The 22,102-nt window shown below is 37.3% G+C and overlaps 1 gene segment (V, D, J or C); it reads left to right on the forward strand.

Annotated features, from left to right (window-relative positions):
- Window positions 1-5,342: 5,342 nt before the first annotated feature.
- LOC132133603 (immunoglobulin kappa variable 1-8-like) overlaps window positions 5,343-22,102 on the forward strand; it is a 141,965-nt gene continuing 125,205 nt past the window's right edge. Inside the window, 1 exon segment of the V gene segment in view lies at window positions 5,343-5,401. Coding sequence covers window positions 5,347-5,401 — 55 coding nt within the window.

The following is a 22,102-nucleotide window of genomic DNA, read 5'->3' on the forward strand; positions in this document are numbered from 1 at the left end:
TTGCTCTGTCAATTCTTCGTCATCAGTTAGGAACCTAGGTGTGCTATTTGATCGCAATCTTTCCTTAGAAGGCCACATTTCTAGCATTTGTAAAACTGCATTTTTCCATCTCAAAAATATATATAAATTACGGCCTATGCTCTCAATGTCAAATGCAGAAATGTTAATCCATGCATTTATGACCTCAAGGTTAGATTATTGTAATGCTTTATTGGGTGGTTGTTCTGCACGCTTAGTAAACAAACTACAGCTAGTCCAAAATGCAGCAGCAAGAGTTCTTACTAGAACCAGGAAGTATGACCATATTAGCCCGGTCCTGTCAACATTGCACTGGCTCCCTATCAAGCATCGCATAGATTTTAAAATATTGCTTATTACTTATAAAGCCCTGAATGGTTTAGCACCTCAGTATTTGAATGAGCTCCTTTTACATTATAATCCTCTACGTCCGCTACATTCTCAAAACTCAGGCAATTTGATAATACCTAGAATATCAAAATCAACTGCAGGCGGCAGATCCTTTTCCTATTTGGCGCCCAAACTCTGGAATAACCTACCTAACATTGTTCGGGAGGCAGACACACTCTTGCAGTTTAAATCTAGATTAAAGACCCATCTCTTTAACCTGGCATACACATAACATACTAATATGCTTTTATTATCCAAATCCGTTAAAGGATTTTAAGGCTGCATTAATTAGGTAAACCGGAACCGGAAACACTTCCCATAACACCCTATGTACTTGCTACATCATTAGAAGAATGGCATCTACGCTAATATTTGTCTGTTTCTCTCTTGTTCCGAGGTCAACGTGGCCACCAGATCCAGTCTGTGTCCAGATCAGAGGGTCACTGCAGTCACCCGGATCCAGTACGTATCCAGACCAGATGCTGGATCAGCACCTAGAAAGGACCTCTACATCCCTGAAAGACAGTGGAGACCAGGACAACTAGAGCCCCAGATACAGATCCCCTGTAAAGACCTTGTCTCAGAGGAGCACCAGGACAAGACCACAGGAAACAGATGATTCTTCTGCACAATCTGACTTTGCTGCAGCCTGGAATTGAACTACTGGTTTCGTCTGGTCAGAGGAGAACTGGCCCCGCAACTGAGCCTTGTTTCTCCCAAGGTTTTTCTCCATTCTATCACCGATGGAGTTTCGGTTCCTTGCCGCTGTCGCCTCTGGCTTGCTTAGTTGGGGACACTTCATCTACAGCGATATCGTTGACTTGATTGCAAATAAATGCACAGACACTATTTAACTGAACAGAGATGACATACCTGAATCCAATGATGAACTGCCTTTAACTATCATTTTTGCATTATTGACACTGTTTTCCTAATGAATGTTGTTCAGTTGCTTTGACGCAATGTATTTTGTTTAAAGCGCTATATAAATAAAGGTGACATTGACTGGGGCAAAGTCATATTCTCCGATGAAGCCCCTTTCCGATTGTTTGGGGCATCTGGAAAAAGGCTTGTCCGGAGAAGAAAAGGTGAGCGGGTTCATGTGTGGGGTTGCTTCTCATCCAAGGGAGTGGGCTCACTCACAATTCTGCCCAAAAACACAGCCATGAATAAAGAATGGTACCAAAACACCCTCCAACAACAACTTCTTCCAACAATCCAACAACAGTTTGGTGAAGAACAATGCATTTTCCAGCACGATGGAGCACCGTGCCATAAGGCAAAAGTGATAACTAAGTGGCTCGGGGACCCGAATGTTGACATTTTGGGTCCATGGCCTGGAAACTCCCCAGATCTTAATCCCATTGAGAACCTGTGGTCAATCCTGAAGAGGCGGGTGGACAAACAAAAACCCACTAATTCTGACAAACTCCAAGAAGTGATTATGAAAGAATGGGTTGCTATCAGTCAGGATTTGGCCCAGAAGTTGATTGAGAGCATGCCCAGTCGATTTGCAGAGGTCCTGAAAAAGAAGGGCCAACACTGCAAATACTGACTCTTTGCATAAATGTAATGTAATTGTTGATAAAAGCCTTTGAAACGTATGAAGTGCTTGTATTTATATTTCAGTACATCACAGAAACAACTGAAACAAACATCCAAAAGCAGTTTAGCAGCAAACTATTTGAAAACTCATATTTATGTAATTCTTAAAACTTTTGGCCATGACTGTATATGCCTAATCTTAAAACTACTGAAGTTTCAGGAATGTTTAAAATTGTGGAAACTAAATGTCAAAGAGTGAGGGAAAGATGTTAATTTGGAATGAATGTTTTTTGTCAATATTGGAGGCCGCTGGGGGAGATTGGCTCTGTCAGCGTCTTTGATCTCTGTGAGGTTTAGCCACAAGTTGTGCTCCAAGATGACCAGGTAAGCCATCGAGTACCATATGGCCTGGGCAGTGCTCTTGGTAGCACACAGTTCCAAGTCCATTGTGCTTCTCAGTTCCCTGAGTATTGCGACGTCTGGGCCAGACTCATTGGTGGTGGCTAGAAGTTTGTAGCAATGCCATGGAGTGGAGTGCCGTGGCTGCTTGTCCTGCCGACGAATAAGCACGCCCGGCGAACACTGATGTCGTACGGCAGGGTTTGGACCGATGGTTGGCTTTGGCTTTCCATCCAATGGCCGTGGGTGGGCAGAGATGCATGGCCACAGACTCGTCCAGCGGTGGCAGTCGCTCGTATCCTCTCTCTTCCTCCGCCTTCGAGGTGAGGGCGAAGGAAGATGAAGTATGCACAGTGTAGGGGGTGGGCCACGATGTGGTGAGCTCATCGTGGACCTCTGGGAAGAACGGTGAGGTTCTCTGAAGAGGGACTTGTTGGCACCCCAGCAGAAACTACTCGTCCAGATGGCTACGGGATGGTTCCTCTGGAGGAGAGCATTCCAGACCAGCCCCAGCACTACCCTGGAGAGAACGCAGATGAGTTTGGTGTCCATCACGAGTTTTGTGCGGCTGGGTTTGGACATCATCGAGGGGGCGATGATGTCCAAACCCAAACTACATACAAAACCAAATCACTTGTGGCAGCCGAGGGATATTGGTCAGGTTGAATGAAAAGGACGGGGGGAGAAAATCCCTTCTGGGCGGAGAAAGTGAGGAACGCAGGGGCTGAGCCCGCATGAGCTCACTCTCATCCTGTCGCTTTAATCCTCTGCTCCGCCTTTTTTTTTCCTTGCTGGCTAGCTTTTTTTCTCTTTCTCTCTTTTGCCAGATGGCCGCAGGGAAGCGATGTATCTGCAGCGGGAACTGGCAGTCACATTCCAGTGTGAGGCGTGTCAATGGCGAGCAGTTCAGCGGAGATCAGCGAAGAGTTGTGACGTCATCGCTGAAGGAGAAGAAATCTGAATTCATGTGTCGAAGAGCCAATACATAGCCAGAGCCCCTACCCATTTGTGCGGGCTTTGCTGCCATAGATTTGTGCATCACCACTGCCAAGCCATTGGTTTGTTTCTATAACACTGTATAAACCAATGGACATGCAGTTTATCTGCGTGATTGAATAAGGTTTCAGTTCAGGAGAAAAAAAAGGAGTTTTTCCCATAGCGTCTTCGACGTACTGTAGTATGGTTTTGGTTTTATTTGTAGTAAAAGCATGGTTAATTTTCATAAGGGTTAGTTGTTGTCTTTCCTAGCTCCCTCTAAACCTTTTATAAAAAAATCTAAATGTTTGTCAGCTAAATTAGTACTGTTACTTTACAACAGATTGCATAATGTTTGAGGGAATTTCAGTGCAGGCTTTATTCCAAAGAGGTAAACAGGCAGGGTCAAACAACAGAAAACAGGTACATCCAGGATGAGACAAAAAGGCGAAGGTCAGGGCAGGCAGAAAACGATAAGAAACCAAATAAACAGTCCAAGACAAAACACAGGTAAGGAAAAACAAGGAACCAGGGAAACACTGAAAAAAACAAGGAAACTATAGCTGTGTCCGAAACCGCTCCCTATCCACTATATAGTGCACTATATCGGCTGTCAGCCATTTTGTAGTGCTCTCCGAATTCTGATTGAATGACTTAATTCCCTTAATTCCCATCCGCCACTTTTACCCACAATTCATTCTTATCTGAAGCAGTATTTCCTACAATCCAATGCGGAGAACCAGCGTTGCGGCATAATAAACATCTTTATTATTTCTGTTTAAAAAAAATTTCATACATTATTTATACTAAAATATGTTAAGTAGGTTATAACTCAGTTTACTATTTTAATAATTAACTGAGGTGGCATTGTTGTTAACTTACAAAAATGATGATAATTTGGTGGATAATTAAAAATTTTTCGTTAATTACAGTAGCATATTCATTCTGATGTAAAATTTATGGTTGTCTGAGGGCACTTTACAAACATCTTATCTGAGCTCAAAATGCTGCTTGAGCGAGTGTCAAGATACTAAAAATAATAAATACATAAAATTATGAACTTGTGTTAATGTGTGTTTATTTTTGTTCTCAGTATTTTAATAGCATTTAATGATTATGAACATAAAGGTAATACAAAAAAAATCATTATATACCATCGATGAAACCACAAGGCTGATGTGGAGGTATGTATAATTGCAATATAAAGTCAGTTTGAGTATTATTGCTATTAATATTATTTTCTAAAATAAGGTACATGTAATATAAAAGTACATATGACAATGTTTTTTTGCAACAGCTCCAAGTCTCCCACACAGTGTATACATCACTGTCCGAATCCATTCACTTATTTGTTCACTCCTTTCTGATATAGTGAACTCAACTGCCATACACTATATTAGGGATTAGTGAATGAGTGAGCGATTTCGGACACAGCTCAGGACATGCTACACGCTAGACAGCACTGAGCAAAGTGTGAGTGACAAACCAGTCATTAAATAGGGTGAGACAGATATAGGTAACAAGACACATGTGAATGCAATAAGTGATGACGAGTCTGTCAAAGGATTATGGGAAATGTAGTCTGTGAAATTGTGCCATGAGTCTGGGTGGAGTGCCCTCTGGTGGAGCTCATGGTCACTCCAGCTGGTAATTGTGACAAATCTAAAGCATTAACAGACATTTAAACCAAAGCTCTGCTGCAGGTTTATTACAAGAACTAATAATGTCACAGTGGAATAAACAATAAAAAGTGTTTAATGACCTGACAAAACATTAATGACTAAATCAATAATATAAATATTTTGTTAACCGTGAGAAATTTTTGTATAATAGTTTAACGTATATCAATACATTTTTTGGAAAATGAGTTTGTGAGTGATTAACAGTCTTCAGGTGAATGATTTAAATAGCCAGAGTCACTTTGCTTTGTCAGCACATGCTTCAGTGCTCTGAGAGTTTTTATAGGGTTTTGAGTTTAACACTTCATGACTGACAATGTTTATCATAATAACAGACACAATGACTACAATGACATTCATCATCTTGATTTTGATCTTATGGATGTATTTTCAAGGTAAGAACTTTAATTCATGCAGTTAGAAAATCATTTTACATTTATTTCAATTTCATGCCTTTCAATTGTTCTTCAGGTTCTGCAGGACAGGTGACTGTAATTCAGACTCCAACAGAGAAACATGTTCAGAACGGACAAACAGTCAGTCTGACCTGTAACTCCATTGGATGCCAGTCAGATGGAAATTGTAAATCGTCTGTCTCCTGGTACCCACAGAAACCTGGAGAAGCTCCTAAACTTTTAGTTTACAGTATCAAAACCCTTCATACTGGAACCCCATCTATATTCAGTGGAAATGGAGCTGATTATGGAACTGATTTCTCTCTGACCATCAGTGGAGTCCAGACTGAAGATACATCAGGTTATTAATGTATGGCTATTAACTATATGAATAATAACTGGGTGTTCACACAGTGATAAAGAGTCAAAAACCTCCGTCAGTCAGAGTCACAGTGACTGCACTGATACAGCTGAGAGATACTACAGCTGCTCATAAACATAATCACACACAACACTGATCAGTGAACAAACACTAATAAAGCAATATCATTACAATAAACATCAATCTTGTGTTTCTGAGGATAATGAGCCAGTGTTTTAATATGATCATCATGTTTTATTTGTATTATATGTTCCCTGTAAATCAAACTGAACAGACTGTATTCAGTCACTTCTGCTGTCTGGATGTGATGCTTTCCATTTGACCTACAGAAAGATTTATATTCTAACATAATTAGCCTTAAAGCAAATAAATTACTGACAACCTACATGTTGTAATATAATAATTTGCCAATAAGTGTCGCTGTTATACTGTAAACATCAAGTGTGTCACTGCTGTTATGTTCTTTTCCGGCTTCCTTTTTTTCTGTTTTCTGTTGTGTAAAAAAAAAAAAAAAAAAAAACACCAACATCTATGTGCCTTGACAAGTAATAAATACAATGAAATGCAGCCAAAAGTTACCTTTGTTAAAAACAAAAAAAACATTAATTACCTTAGTTTCCTAGTTGATAATGTCAATGTTTATTTACACTTTGGTAGATTTCCCCATGTAATTTCAGTTTCAATTTAATAATATGACATAAAATCTCGTGTTTTTTTTTTTTTTACACAATAATAAATTGCATTTTAGTATTGACACAGAATCATTAGGTATAACAGAGAGAGAACTGACTCACAACACTTTGTTTGATGGTCATATAATGACTACCTCTGAAAGCGGTGAGTGTGATTATTTAATGACTGTTAGAGTCAGAACAAATGATTATTGATTAGGCATCATGGATTTCTATGAGATATGACATATTCATATATATTTTCTAAGTTACCTATCAAGGGTGATTTTGTCTTTGTGCCGAAGTGAAAATGGTCTGTTTCAGTTCAGATCATGTAACCAATCAAACAGAGACACTGGGAGTGTGAGCTGAAAATCTCATTTACATTGTGAGTGTGGAGTGATTGTGATCTTCTCAGAATAGAGCAACTCTGTCTCCAGAGACCATGTTCAAACCCCAAGAGCTTTATTTGACTAGATTTACTGCTACTGATCGAGCTTCTGAAAAACACCTGGACAAACACTACATGCATCTTCATCTGTTAGTTGAATGATGTTGTCAGACACAAATGGAGTTTGTTGAGAAGCTTTATTGAATGTTGCAGCAAACACAGCAGATTGAAAGATCAGCCAGTGCTTTGACACTAGAGCTCTCTTTCAGTATTGAGTTGTAAATGACTACAGCTGCAGCACTAGACTCATGTGAATCCTGCCTGACACAGGACACTCAGATACGTTCATCTTCAGGAGAGAGCAGCGCTCACTGGAGAAACATCAGCACTGCGAGCGTCTAACAGCGACTCTTGTGGAACGAGGCTCCAGAGATCTGCAGAGAAGAGGGCGGCAGCAGAGACACTGAGGGCTTCACTGTGGGACCAGCTGCAGGAGACAAACACAACACATTCACAAACACAAAGAAAACACACTGCAGCTCCAGCACTCTTCTGCCCTGCAGCATTCACATCATTTCAACATGACTTTCAGCAGCAGACGTGTGAGATGCAGTTAAAAATCACAACAATCCCATCATTAATCTTATTCAACATCACTAAAGCTGATATAGCGTGAATTATAATGGTCATAAATTAAACTAAATATTTTAAGGCACTGACTGCTTTAATGTCAGTAGTTTTTATATCCAAACGTATTATTTTACTTAAGTGAGAGATTAAGCTCATTATTTTTCAAAATGTAACTAAATTTCAAAGAGAGTTTATGTGAATACAAATTATATTCAGAAGTAGAAACAACTAAATCAACTGAATTTCTAAATGTACATTTTTATTTTTATGTTTTTTTTTAGTTTATAAAGCACTGTATTATTAACACAACATGAATAAAAGAGATTTAAACTCTTTATAATACAGAAAGATACATTTACACCCTGATCTCAAATGTTTTTTTTTCAATATATATATATATATATATATATATAACGCAGCACGTTAACGCCGATAACGGCCCACCACTAATATATATATATATACAAGCTTAATGTTGCACTGTCAGATATGCAGAAGAAATCTATAGTATCTCTTGCTCTGGCTACTGTGTATAGACAGTGTTGGGAAGGTTACTTTGGAAATGTAATAGGTTACAGATTACAAGTTACCCTGTTTAAAATGTAATAGTAGTGTAACTTTTTCAATTACTTTATTAAAGTAATGTAACTAATTACTTTTGAGTACTTTTTGATTACTTTTCTAAATTTGTGAAAATTAAAGAATAATAAATAAAAGCATATACATCAACTTAAATACAGTTATCTAATAAGCATGTGACGTATTCTTTGTACTAAACTGAAACATTGGTGTTTTTTTTAAACTGCTGTCCCTGTATATGATGATAGTTTTCTCAAAATAAGTAAAATGCACATTAACTGACACAAAGCAGTTCTAGAAACTATGTTTATGTGCTCGTGTACTCCTATGCTGAGGGGGCAGAGGTTGAAAACACTGCGAGCTTCAGGCCAATGTGTAGTAAATGAAACCATGTATTTGCCATTCATTTACAGGAGGGGTGGACTGGGAAAAAAATTCAGACTGGAAAATTCAAACTCATACAAACAAATTCATGGACAAAACTATTTTTTTGTATGGACCTGACATAAAAAAGGTTTAAATCTTTAATTTGGGGACATGAAAAATAATTAAAAGTTCTCTCCTGAACTGCACCTTCACTTCCATTTTTCTCTTCAGTCTCTTTATTTTGCCCTGTTATCCATCTCTCTCGTGACTTTAATACTCAAGATTGTACAAAAAAATTATACTTTACAATACAATACTCTACAACAATATCTTTATAGAAAAATCCTAATACTGTACACGAGTCATGTTTTTCCCTTACAAAAAATTACCATGCTTTTATTAGCCTATATAAAAGTAAAATAACCTTGTTTTGTTTTTTTTGTTTTTTTTGCAAATGGATTTGTATTTATTTTTAAATAAATACATTTGTAAAATAATTTTACATTTTTGGTTACCACATTTAAACAATAGTAACCATTTTCTCTGGATTTATAGTTAAATAATAAAATGTAAATTTTCGTAAGGGTTGTGTTGTTCGTAGCTCCCCCTAAACCTATAAAAAAATCGGAATTTTTTCAGCTAAATTCCTACTGTAACATTACAGCTGATAATAATGATGTCCTTTATATAGTATTTTGAGTGATGACTGGTGAGCAACGTGCTGCTGCTTGATTAAATAAATAAAAAAACAAAGACAAAAAAGCATCTTTACAGATGAAACTGACCTGAAACCCTGAACAGTAGGCCTAGTTCTGCTTTTCTGCTCCAGCTGTGCGCTTCCCCAGTCCACTCTACTCTCTCTCTCTCTCTGTCTCTCTCTCTCTGTCTCTCTCTCTCTCTGTCTCTCTCTCTCTCTGTCTCTCTCTCTCTCTCTCTCTCTCTCTCTCTCTCTCTCTCTCTCTCTCGCATTGATTACTCTGAGTCTGATCCAAACCGTTGGGCGGAGGCGCGGAGAGCGCGCGAGTCATGACTAAAAACAATTCGTGACTTATTAGAGATTTAATCATCAAATGGCGGATTCGCAAATGATCGCTTTAGTACATTCGGCAGGCAATTATACAATAATTATATTAAATAGTGGGGCAAAATCGGCTGCCAGGCCACCGGGAATTGTCCCGGTTCTCCCGGTGTCCAGTCCGCGCCTGATTTCCACAGACACGCAGAACGTGCAAGTCATGTATTGCATTTTTGGGGCTTAATATTCACAGACACTAGTCCATGTCATGTTTTGATTTAAGTGTACTGACCTACTTTTGATTTAGTCATCCAAAATGTGGGATATTCCGTCCGTTAGGCATTCCGTTTTTATGACTGGATTCTACGAACCAGACTGTGTTTCCGCATCCCGGAAATTATCAGGGCGGTATGTCTCAAAGTAGTCAGTGCAATTTGGGAAAGAAATCAGTTAAATCAGTATGTGGATGTGTGTAAATATTCAAATGTAATCCCCTTTGTAATCGTTAAAAATTTCATAAGTAACTGTAATTTAATTACTCATTTTTTCGTGGTAACTGTAACTAATTACAGTTACAATAATTTTGTAATTAAATTACGTAACGCCGTTACATGTAACTAGTTACTCCCCAACACTGTGTATAGACCACCTTAAATAATTTACAGATTTCCTCTCAGACCTATTGGTTACCTTTAATAAAGTGCTAATTGTTGTAAACATTCACGTTGATAATACTAATTATGAATTAGGACTTGCCTTTACTATCCAATTAAACTCTTTTATAAGGTCCACTTATGGACACTACACTGTCAGAAATAGGGGTACAGTAGGGGTCCATTTCTGTCCCCCAAGGTACAATCTATACTAATGTACCCCATAAGGCTTATTATTGGACCTCAAGGTACATATATGTACGTTTTTGAGCGTCAAAAAGGTACATATATGTTCCCAAGCATTAAAAGGTACATCTATGTACCATTTATTTTTTAAGGTTAAGGTACAATATCAAGAGCCAGCCCTGATTGGCTGCTTGATTTTCATTTGAAAAGAACGTCCAGTTCCCGGTCTTTCTTTTGGCAGAGACGAAATCATAGCATGGTTCTTACAGGGCTTTCAGTAAAATCAGCAGTGTAGTATTTGCAGTGTTAAAAGTCATTAATTGCCAAAGAGTTTAATTAAAAATCTACAGTGTTAAATAGTAATCATGTTCAGTGTTGTTATATGGTGTAATTTCACTTTTACACTAAAAGTGCGGAACAAAAAAATCGCCGAATTGTCTGGACTCCGCCCCTCAGTAACGGCTGCCTCGCGAGACGACGATGACATTCTTTCCTCGAGCGACCGAGACGGTAAGTTGGATTGTTTTTCCCTTGATAAAAGTACACTGAAAAAACATTTTTGTTTATAATTTTACTAATATGATTGATGGTGAACACATTTAGAAATTACTAACTGCATGTGTTTTTGTCAGGTTTAATGATGATCGTGAGGTGCAGAGATGTAAGTTACAGAAGATTTAAAGTTTCTCATCATTCGGTTTCCTCAAAAAAGGTGATTAACCTTACGTGTAAAATAACTTTTTGGAATAACTTTTTTTTCATTTATGCTTTACGGTTCTTTTATTTTAGTCCGTTGACACGTCCTCTCGCCTCTGTTCCTGCCTAGGCCTGGGGTTACTGGAGTCTGGCGCCGAAGACTGAAGCTGCTAACTTTACATTCGGTAGGTTTTCTACTCAAATGAAAGAATTCATCAAATGGTAAGTGTATTTGTTTTTGAAAGCATTGAGTGCGGTATTTCTTTACGCGCTAATAACAAATTCGTTGTTTTCTGACTCATAACACCGTGTTGAAGTGTGTGTCTCGCCTCTGCAGACAGAGCGCTCCTATAACGAGGATCATTTACCAGTCATTTGACTGACGTTATCTAAAGCAAAACTCTGAGACTAGAGCACGTTTAAAAACTTCTATTCGCCACTGTCTTGCGTTGCTTGTTCTCAGCGCTGAATATCATGTCTGTCATTTCATATCTGCAGCCCGGCACGTCACCTGTAGGAGAAGAAAATACAGTCCGTGGCGACGGTTTGCAATCCATCCTGTCAGTTCATAAATATGGAAGCATATGGGTAGCATTATTCAATTTGGAATGTAATATGCAAAATGACAATGCAATATGTAAAATGACAATGCATTTCTGTATTTACATTTAAATTTTCCAATACATTTGTGCAACGTTTGGTGCAAAATTAAAATGAAAATTAAATTACATAATTTTCATTTGCCATTTCATACACCATTTTTTCCGAGCCAATCACGTGTCTGCCCCCTCGTGCCATGTCAATCACTGCGTGAACAAGGCGGGGCTTGCAGAAGGTCAAGAGACTCAAATCTCAAGAAAAGGATTCAAGTGAGAGAACATGGACAATACAGTTGTTCCGTGTACGTTTTGATCATTTCGGTTTATGGCTTCAATATTTCATTCGCACTTGTGGGCGGAGCTGAAACGCTGCTTTCATCTGATTGGTCGAATCGCTCAACCTTCAGCTCGGTCTTTTCATTCTTTCAGGCAGAATAAGAGTCAGTGCGAGTGAAGCACTGTAATGTCTGAAACTACACTCACTGTTAATTAGCATAATATTTTAATCAGATGTAGCTGGGCACATAATTCGTGCTGCTGCGACTTGCAAGAGACCCCGTTAAATTATTTCTAGGTTGTATACTGTATTGTATAAATATTGTCCCACTGATGAAAACAGTGCAAATAGTTCTGTCTCATTGGATAACAGTGAAGTGGAAATAAATATAGTTAAATTTATGAAATAAAATTAAATAGGATTTTTTTGGTAAGGTAAGTCTGGCCAGTTATACAGCAACACGAGTCAGACGAGTGTGAAGATCTGAGCTGAATTTGGTGAAACATTAAAGTTCTAGTCTGTGTCAATTACTCTCATAATAAATAATAATAATAATGTTACCCGTATTTTTCGGTATAAGTTGCATCAGTCCAAAAATACGTCATGACGAGGAAAAAAACATATATAAGTAGCATTTATTCAGAACCAAGAGAAAACATTAGCGTCTACAGCCGCGAGAGGGCGCTCTGGGGTAGGCTACAGGAGCACTGAGCAGCACAGAGCTAATTTTATTATTTTTATTTAGAAATGTAACTATATTAATTTTTACAATTATTTATTAATGTCACACACACATACCTAGTGCCTTATGACTTAAAATATGAGAGTGGTAAATGTTACAGATATGGAACTGTTCAGTCTATTATTGATTTTTATTTCCACTTCACTTTTATCCAAGGAGAGAGAACTATTTGCAGTGTATTTATCAGTGGGACAATATTCATGCAATACTACAACCTAGAAATAATTTGCAGGTCTCAGCAGCACGAATTATGTGCCCAGCTACATCTGATTCAAATATTATGCTAATTAACAGTGAGTGTAGTTTCAGACATTACAGTGCTTCACTCGCACTGACTCTTATTCTGCCTGAAAGAATCGAAAGACCGAGCTGAAGGTGGAGCGATTCGACCAATCAGATGAAAGCAGCATTTCAGCTCCGCCCACAAGTGCGAATTAAATATTGAAGCCATAAACCGAAATGATCAAAACGTACACGGACCAACTGTCTTGGCCATGTTCTCTCACTTGAATCCTTTTCTTGAGATTTGAGTCTGTGACCTTCTGCAAGCCCCGCCTTGTTCACGCAGTGATTGACATGGCGGGAAGGGGCGGAGACGTGATCGGCTCAGAATGCATTTTCAATGTGCTCATTGAATTTTGCTACATTCATTGCGGGACATTGAATGAAAATGCAATCGTAAGTGTCTTGACTGTGAGTGTTAATGCATTTAAGAAAAATAGCATTTAAATTATCATTTTGCCACAATTTTAGCTTGAACATGTTATACACATCTAATCATTTCTGTAATACATTTTCATTTTAATTTTGCAACTTATAAAGCGTTACAATTAGTATTCATTTTACATATTAAAACTGGTGTATGAAATGGCAAATGAAAATTGTGTTATTTAATTTTCATTTTGCACCAAACGTTGCACAAATGTATTGGAAAATGTAAATGTAAATACAGAAATGCATTGTCATTTTACATATTGCATTGTCATTTTGAATATTACATCCCAAATTGAATAATGCTACTCATATGCTTCCATACATAAACCGGCACGGTTTGTTAAACCGAGGGAACAGTTTAAGAATTCGTGAGTACGATTTATAAACCGATAGGACGGATTGCAAAACCGTCGCCACGGATTGTTTGTTTTTCTCCTACATGTGACGTGCCGGGCTGCGTAGGAAAGCGAGTTAAAGGTAAATTAGGTGAAACTGTAAATCTGTCAGTCTTTCAGTTTCCTTTGGTGTTCACTGGCAAAGCTAGCATGCACTTTATCAATTCATATGGCATCCTATTTTGGGTTAAATAATGTCCCAAATGCTTCCAGATATACGAGGTTACGTGTTAATGGAGAAATATGTCTGAATCTATCTATAGTTTCTTTTCACATTATAAATAATAAATAGATAAATTCTTAACAAGTAATGTAGTACACTGTTCATTTTAAGATGTCGTATTACTCATGTTACTCATTAAAATTATGTACAAATGTAATACTTAATTAAAAGTTGTAAAATACAAATGTATTTAATCATCAGATTAAATAAATACTTAAATAGTTTCAGGCCTCCATGTGAATATTGCACAATGTTTCATTTAATTGACCCTAGAATGCTATATAAAATAATAATAATAATAAAGTTTATGATTTGACACCCGTTTTATAGACAGTTCTCATCATACTCATAATTAGGGGTAATCAAAATTGTTTCACCACATTTACTTATTTAAATAACTGAAATAAGTGTTTTTTTAATCCTTTTTCAATAGAATTGTCCCAGACTTCTGCAGTGTGAGTATGATGACTCTGAGTGTGAGTGATGGAAGCCCTTCAAGAATGGAGCAGAATGCTGAAGATGACGCCAGAAGTGTGACTCTGTCTCATTTATATGTTATTCTGTGTGCAGTAGAAGTTTAAAATGCACAAATGAATATAAAAAAAATGAATGTTTAACTGGGCAGGCACACAATTTGAGTTTATGTTCACACCTGGAATTTACTAATTACTAATTTAAGATATCAAACTGCAAAAAGAAAATGGTAAGTTGACCCAAAAATTGAAAAATTGTCAAAATTTCTCAATCTCTGTGATTCCAAACCTGCAAAACTTGCATTCATTTTCAAAACACAAATGAAGATATTTTGAATGAGATAATTTCCTTACACCGACAGTCTACACAACTACCACTTTAATACTTCAAGAAGTTCATAAAGAGATCATAAAACTTATCCAAATGAATTGAGCGATTTAGACCAAATTTTCTGAAGAGACTCTATCACTTTACAATGAACAGAATTACTTTTTTTAAACATTTATCAGTGAACATAAACAGAAAATTTGGACTAAACCACATGATAGATATAAATTACTTCTCTTTATGGATTCGATCTCTTTATGAAGTATTAAAGTGGTAGTTAAGGGACAGAAATCTTCTATTCTATTAAAATATCTTCAGTTGTGTTACAAAGATAACAAAAGGCTGAGTAAACTGATGAAATGTTTATTTTTAACGAACCCTGTAATAAAAGAATATGGCCATGTGTGTCACCTAAGATGTGTGCTAATGCCAGGTTGTGAATAGAGCCACTGTGTGTCTACACAATCAACTGATCAGAATGGTTCCTGAGAGGTACGTTGTCATTAATTGTTGTTTTGTTGTTGTCATAGTTTTTTTCTTTCTTTTCAAGAAGCCAAGTTCCTATTGCTCCCAAGACCTTCAAGGACCCAACTGACCTCTGAATCAGCTGTAAAGGAGGAAGAAACCGATTGTCTAAGGATAGACTATATTTCAGAATAAGAATATCTATATTTTTGCTGTATTTTGCTGTAACTTTAGTCTGTGTTCATGCATTTATTTAATTTTTTTACTGATTTTGTCATATCTGTTATCTAGAATGGGACAGCGATATTGCATCCATTGGTCATCACAAGGCTGCAAGGGACCTGGAAAAATGTCATCCTGTCAAGCTGAAAAACATCTTCAAAAAGGTACATTTGGACATTTCTGTCACTACCTATTGTCTGCCTCAAAATATTGCCAGATGGGTGGTTTATGAAAAACACAATTAATATAAATAAAATCAGTTGGAGAGCTGACCTTGACTGTTACTTTTGTCTTTTATCTGCAGGCACTAACAAGAACAGCTTGATTGCAGAGAAGAGACCACACAGCCGTACCTGCTCGCCGATGGGACAACGAGGAACATCATTCATGGATGCTACACAACTCAAATCTACACTTCATATTTGTTCATGTCTAGGTACATTTGAGGATGTTGTGTTTTATTAACTATTTTATGTTTCTGTGCAACACTTAATGAATGCAACTAATTAACCTCTACACATCTGGTATATGCTTTAAAGTCGCCTATTTGTCCATTTGTTTAATAAATGTTGAAATGTATACATCTGTCTCAAGACTCTTGATTTTATGTCTAATCTTGTACATTAATTATTTTTAACATAATAATAAAAACATTTTTGTTTGCACTGAAAAGACGACTTAATTAATTACACTTAAAACAACCCCAGGGGTGTTAAATACACATACTCAGTAGATGATCGTTTATATGTCACAGTTAGACATTGTTTAAAATGAAATGTGAAAATGAAAAGGATTGAATAAATTCTGATTTTAATTCAGCGAGTGTGTGCTATATATATATATATATATATATATATATATATATATATATATATATATATATATATATATACAATCCTTGATATGACATATATATATATATAGAAAAAATCATACTGTGCCATGGTAACAGTAATACCCACTCTATCAAGAAAGAAAAATATGCATTCATGCTCCCCACGGGAAGCAGAAAACCAATGTGTTTAATCTGCACCGAGACGGTAGCAATCATCAAAAGTGGTAACGTAAAACGCCATTATGAAACCAAGCATGCACATTTTGAACAAAATTACCCTCAGAACACAGAGGTAAGGACCATAAAAATAAAAACCCGGAAATCATCCTATGAAGCTACAAGCAGTGTTATAGTTAGATCAGCCACACAACAGGAGCGGGCAACAGAAACCTCACTAAGAGTAGCATGGGTCCTGGGAAAACACAAGAAATCCTTCTCTGATGCTGAAATAGTCAAGGAGTGTATGAGTGAAGTGGTGACTGCTCTGTTTGAAGGCACTCAATGAAATAATCCAGAAAATAAGACAAATACCCTGTTCTGATTCCACTGGTGCAAGACGAACTGAAATACTTGCTGATGATTTGCTTGAACAACTAAGCTTTGCCATTAAAAAAGCCAAATTCATTTCATTGGCTGTGGATGAATCCACAGACAACACAGACAATGCACAACTCGTGGTCTTTGTCAGATTTTTTTGATGAAGAAAAGGGAGAATTTCATGAAGATGTTTTGGGTCACACAAACCTCTAAGTACACACAAGGGGGATGACATTTATGAAGCAATGACACAGATGCTTAGAGATAGAGAGATAGACCTGAAGCATGTTGTTTCCATTGCTACTGATGGTGCACCATGTATGATTGGGAGAGAGAGGGGATTAGTGTCACGCTTGAGAGCTCACCACCCTGACCTCATGGCATACCACTGCATAATTCACCAGATGGTTTCGTGTGCCAGTCCTGGAGAAAAGTATTCAGAAGTAATGACAACAGTCATGAAACTTGTCAACTATCTAAGAGCATCCTCTGCTCATTTTTAATAGAGGTGAATGCAACATTTGATGATTTGTTCCTTCACAACAATGTCTGGTGGCTTAGTAAAGGCAAGGTACTGGAGCGATTTTGGACACTGCGGAAAGAGCTGGAGACATTTCTATTGAATCAGAAGATTGCAAAAGCCAAACCGTTTGTGGATTTCATGAAGAATGAAGAAGACATGTAAGTTGTTGCTTTTCTAACTGACATTACTTCCCATCTCAATGACCTTAATATAAAGCTCCAGGGCAAAAACAGCACAGTGTGCGACCTCATGTCAGCTGTCCGTGCTTTCCAGAGGAAGCTGGAATTCTTCAAATGTGACTTATAGCAGGACCTGCTTCACTTTCCAAGACTTTTGGATCAGACTGCAGGAAAACATCACCATCACAAATATGCTGAATTCCTGGAAAAGCTGATTAAAAATGTCCAAACTCACTTTGAAGATTTCCCTCTGGCAAAACAAGTCTTGTTGTGCATTGAAAATCCATTTCTTGTCAAAAATGTTGCAGAATTCACAGCTGAAGTCATGAAAGTCTTCCCATGGGCCAATGCTGCTTCTCTGCAAACAGAGCTAATTGAGCTCCAAGAAAAGCTGCAAAAGATGGCCCTTCAGATTCTCACAATGTTTCCCTCAACATACTGCTGTGAATCTGCCTTTTCAACCATGAACATGGTGAAAGACGCTTACCGCAGCACACTCACCAATGAACACTTACATCAGTGCCTCCGCCTGGCCCTAACACCTTTTATGCCCAAGTTTAAACAACTTTCAGTTTTGGGGAATGCCTTTTTTTTTTGTTGGAGTTCTGTATTTGGAATTTGACGGTCACGTTTCTGGAACTCGGACTGATTGGAAAATTGGTAAGTGGACCTTTCAAGTTTATATTTGAGTAACCCTGGTATATAATATAAATTAGTTTGTTAGAAGCAAAGCTGTTGTAAATCCTGCCCACTTCTTTGCATTATCAAAACATGCTTCAGTGCTCTGAGAGAGTTTATAGTGCTGTGAGTTTAACACTTCATGACTGAGAGCAGAACAGAACAAGACAAGACAAAACAACAATGAACAACATCATCATCTTCATCTGGGCCATTGCAGCTTTTATGCAAGGTAAACCATAAAGACAGCAAAATAACACACTTCATTTGTGGTGTTGTTATTAAATTTAGTAAAAGCATAGTAGTTTTAAATACTAATTGTTTTATGTTCTCTTCCTCAGAATCCAGGGTAGTCACTTTAACTCAACTTAAAGTTAAAACTGTCCAACAGGGTCAAACAGCTACAATAGAGTGTAATATAGATGTCAGAATATCCAGTAATGGCTTAGCCTGGTATCAGCAGAAACCTGGAGAAGCTCCTAAACTCCTCATTTATCACATAAACACTGCAGTCAGGAACTCCATCTAGATTCAGCGGCAGCGAATCTTACTCTGGAAGTGATTTTACTTTCACCATCAGTAGAGTCCAGACAGAAGATACAGGAGATTATTTCTGTCAGAGTGAACACAACATTAATAGTAAATATGTGTCAACACAGTGATAAAGAGTCGTGCAAAAACTTCATTGAGTTAGGGTCACAGTGACTGCACTGATACAGCTGAGAGATACTGCAGCTTTATAACATAATGGATCCTATCATACACCCAGAGAAATGCAATGCCAGGTGCGATGCAAGTGTTTTTTGCTAGTTTCATCCCAACGCAGTTATCTTTTCCTATCCAGCATTGTCTAAATAGCGCCACTTGCACCTATATGTTTGCCCATGGACATTCTGGTCTGAAAATACCAACTAAAACCTGGTCTAAAATCAATGATGCAGATTTTTTTATTTATTAATAGGGAATGTTATAAATATGTGACTATAGGCAGGTGAAAAACACACCATGTAAATAGCCAAACCGCAACTGGCTTTTTTTTAAGGGAATGGGAGATGAGACTCTGATTGGTTTATTTCTCTTTATACCCAAAACACATCCTTGACTCATTAAGAGAACAGGTACAATGCTTTTAGACCATGTGCCCGGTGCCCAGACCATTTTTTTTCTCATTGTTAAACTAGCAAAAGTGTATTGGGACATGGCCTAAAGTGTACAAAAATGCTGAAAAGGGCCTGTGTTCGTTATACCAATTTTTCCTGTTTATAAGAGTCTTCTGACAAGAATCTGCTCTTAAAGGGATAGTTCTTTCAGACGAATACAGTAAGAGTTATATTAAATAATGTCAAGGTTAATCCATGCTTTTAAATGGGATTGGATAGTAGCCCAAAATTTGAAGTCCAAAGAATTTCACTCATCCATTTTAAAAGAAGTCTACATGGCTCTGGGGGGTTAATCAATGCCTTCTGATGCAAAGCAATTCATTTGTGTAAGAAAAATGTCTGCAAACTTTTGTACAAGCATTCACAAGAGAGTCTCAACTTATGACGTAAGATTCAGTCACAGCCGGAGCTCTGGTGATGAACACGGAAGCGCAGAGGAGAGAGCAAAACAAAACACTGGTCACTGTGCCCACGTCATACATCATAAGCTGAGACTGAAACATAGAAACATAGAATTGAGTGTTTAAATACCATGAACAGAGATTTTCTGTGGTCTAGATGTGTATCCTTTTCGAAAAATAAATAAATAAATTGCCGGAAATGCAGAAATAAGCTGGATTTTTTTATTTGTAACTCTTTGGTAGATACATTTATAATTTCTATTGCATTACAACTACTACTATTACTGCTAATAAAACAGATCTCTGGTGGTCCCAAAAGTGTGTGGGCCAGTAGAATCTTCACATCTCCATAGATATTAGAGAGTCTAATGTTGATATTCGTTTATTTCTGTTGCATCTGTGTTCACACTCCTTGTATTTAGTTTTTGTTTCCTGAATTACACAGTTTTTTAATTATCCTCTTGTTATGGATTAGTTTCATCTGTGTCTTAATTACTGACTTATTTAGCTTGTGTATAACATACATTCATACTATAACCCCATCTAGATTCAGTGGAAATGGAGCAGATTATGGAACAGTTTTCAATCTGACCATTTGTGGAGTCCAGACTGAAGATACAGGAGATCACTGCTGTGTGGCTGTAATTTATATAAATAATAACTGGGTGTACAAAAACCTCCGTCAGTCAGAGTCACAGTGACTGCACTGATACAGCTGAGAGATACTGCTGCTGCTGATGGGAGGACAAATAAAAACTAAATCATAAAATCTTTGAAACTTTTCAGAGACTATTTATCTGCATATATGATATAATTGTGAAGCATTATGCAGAGAATGAGGGTCTGAATACATGTGAATACATTTATTAGGAGAAACAAGAAGAGAGTAGCCAAAACCAGGAGGTGGTCAAACACAAGGCAAACAGGCAGAGAAGCAAACAACATGCATGGGCTTTGTAAGATCAGAGTACAAAGGCTACAGAATCAAGAGTCATAAATCCAAGCATGTACGTACAGTGTGAAACAAACTTGTGTGAATACTTCACACTGAGTGAACAAGCAGTCAGGGGTTAAATGGGTCAGTCTAATTAGACTGATAATTACAGTTGCAATCAAAATTACTCAACCCCTCAGAGACTGCAGTACGTTACAAATACAAGCTTTTCTGAAGGTCCAGGATAAAATAAAAATCGCATCTATAACAGTTCAATGGCATATTAAAAGTGGTATTGTCAATATATAATGTAATGTTTTAGAGTTATAAGATTTTTTAACAATACTGCTATTTCATTATTATTCAACTCCTATTCAACATTGCTGTTTTTAAATCACTTATTTGCATGGTGGGGAATAAAACAGTCTCAAAACACAATTATGCCTTTAGAAACTATTAAAAACAGTATTAGCTTGAGCTGTTACACATACATACAGTTAACCCATGTATGTGTTAAAGTTGTGTAGCAAAAATGTCAACAGAGATCTCACAAAAGCTAATAAGAATAAATATTGTATTACTTTAGAAAGGCTACGGCTATATGAAGATTTCTAAGACATTAAAAGTTCCTAGAGACACAGTTCTCAGCCTTATTTCTTAGCTTAAAGTGTGTTGTGCCAGAAAACCTTTGAGGGTGTTGAAGAAAAAGCACAATATCATAATTTTAATCAGAACAACTGAAGAAAATCTGCAATGTTAAGCCAAAGTTTTGCAAGATGACTCAATGGAAGGAGGAAAACCATTTCAATTCATGTAAGAAGAACACTAGACAAGTATGGCCTTCATGTTGAGACATCTTAATGAATACCACTCTTGATCAAGAAGAACAAAAGGCAGACTTGAACTTGATAAAATTCATTTGTGTAGACCTGTGGAGCTCTGGAGGGATGTTTTATGGAGTTATGTGACCAAACTGGACTTTTGGACCTATGGATCAGCGGTATGTCTGCTGCAAAACAGGCAAAGCTCATAAGCAGAAGAACACCATCCCCATCATCAAACTTGGAGGTGGATCAGTCCTGTTATAGGGTTTCTTAACTGTAGCAGGAAGTGGAAATCATGACTGTATGAAGGACATCATGGATTCTTTGAAGTATCAGGCCATTTTGACAAGAATTCTGATGCCTTTAGTGCAAAGACTGAAGCTGATGATCAATGGACTTTCCTGCAGGACAGTCATACCAAAGTACACATACAAAAATCAACTTCTGCTTGGTTCAGTGATCAGTTATAGAATGTTACTGAGTGGCCTATTCAGTCTCCAGAATTTAATTCTCATTGAAAATATCTGGTTGAATTTAAAGAAAGCTTTTTCAAGCGATGAATGGGCCAAGACTGTAGTAGAGAGGTGACAGAAGCTTCTAAGCACTTACAGACAGCGTTTATT

The sequence above is a fragment of the Carassius carassius genome, chromosome 50 (assembly GCF_963082965.1).
Source record: "Carassius carassius chromosome 50, fCarCar2.1, whole genome shotgun sequence".
Classification (NCBI taxonomy): domain Eukaryota; kingdom Metazoa; phylum Chordata; class Actinopteri; order Cypriniformes; family Cyprinidae; genus Carassius; species Carassius carassius.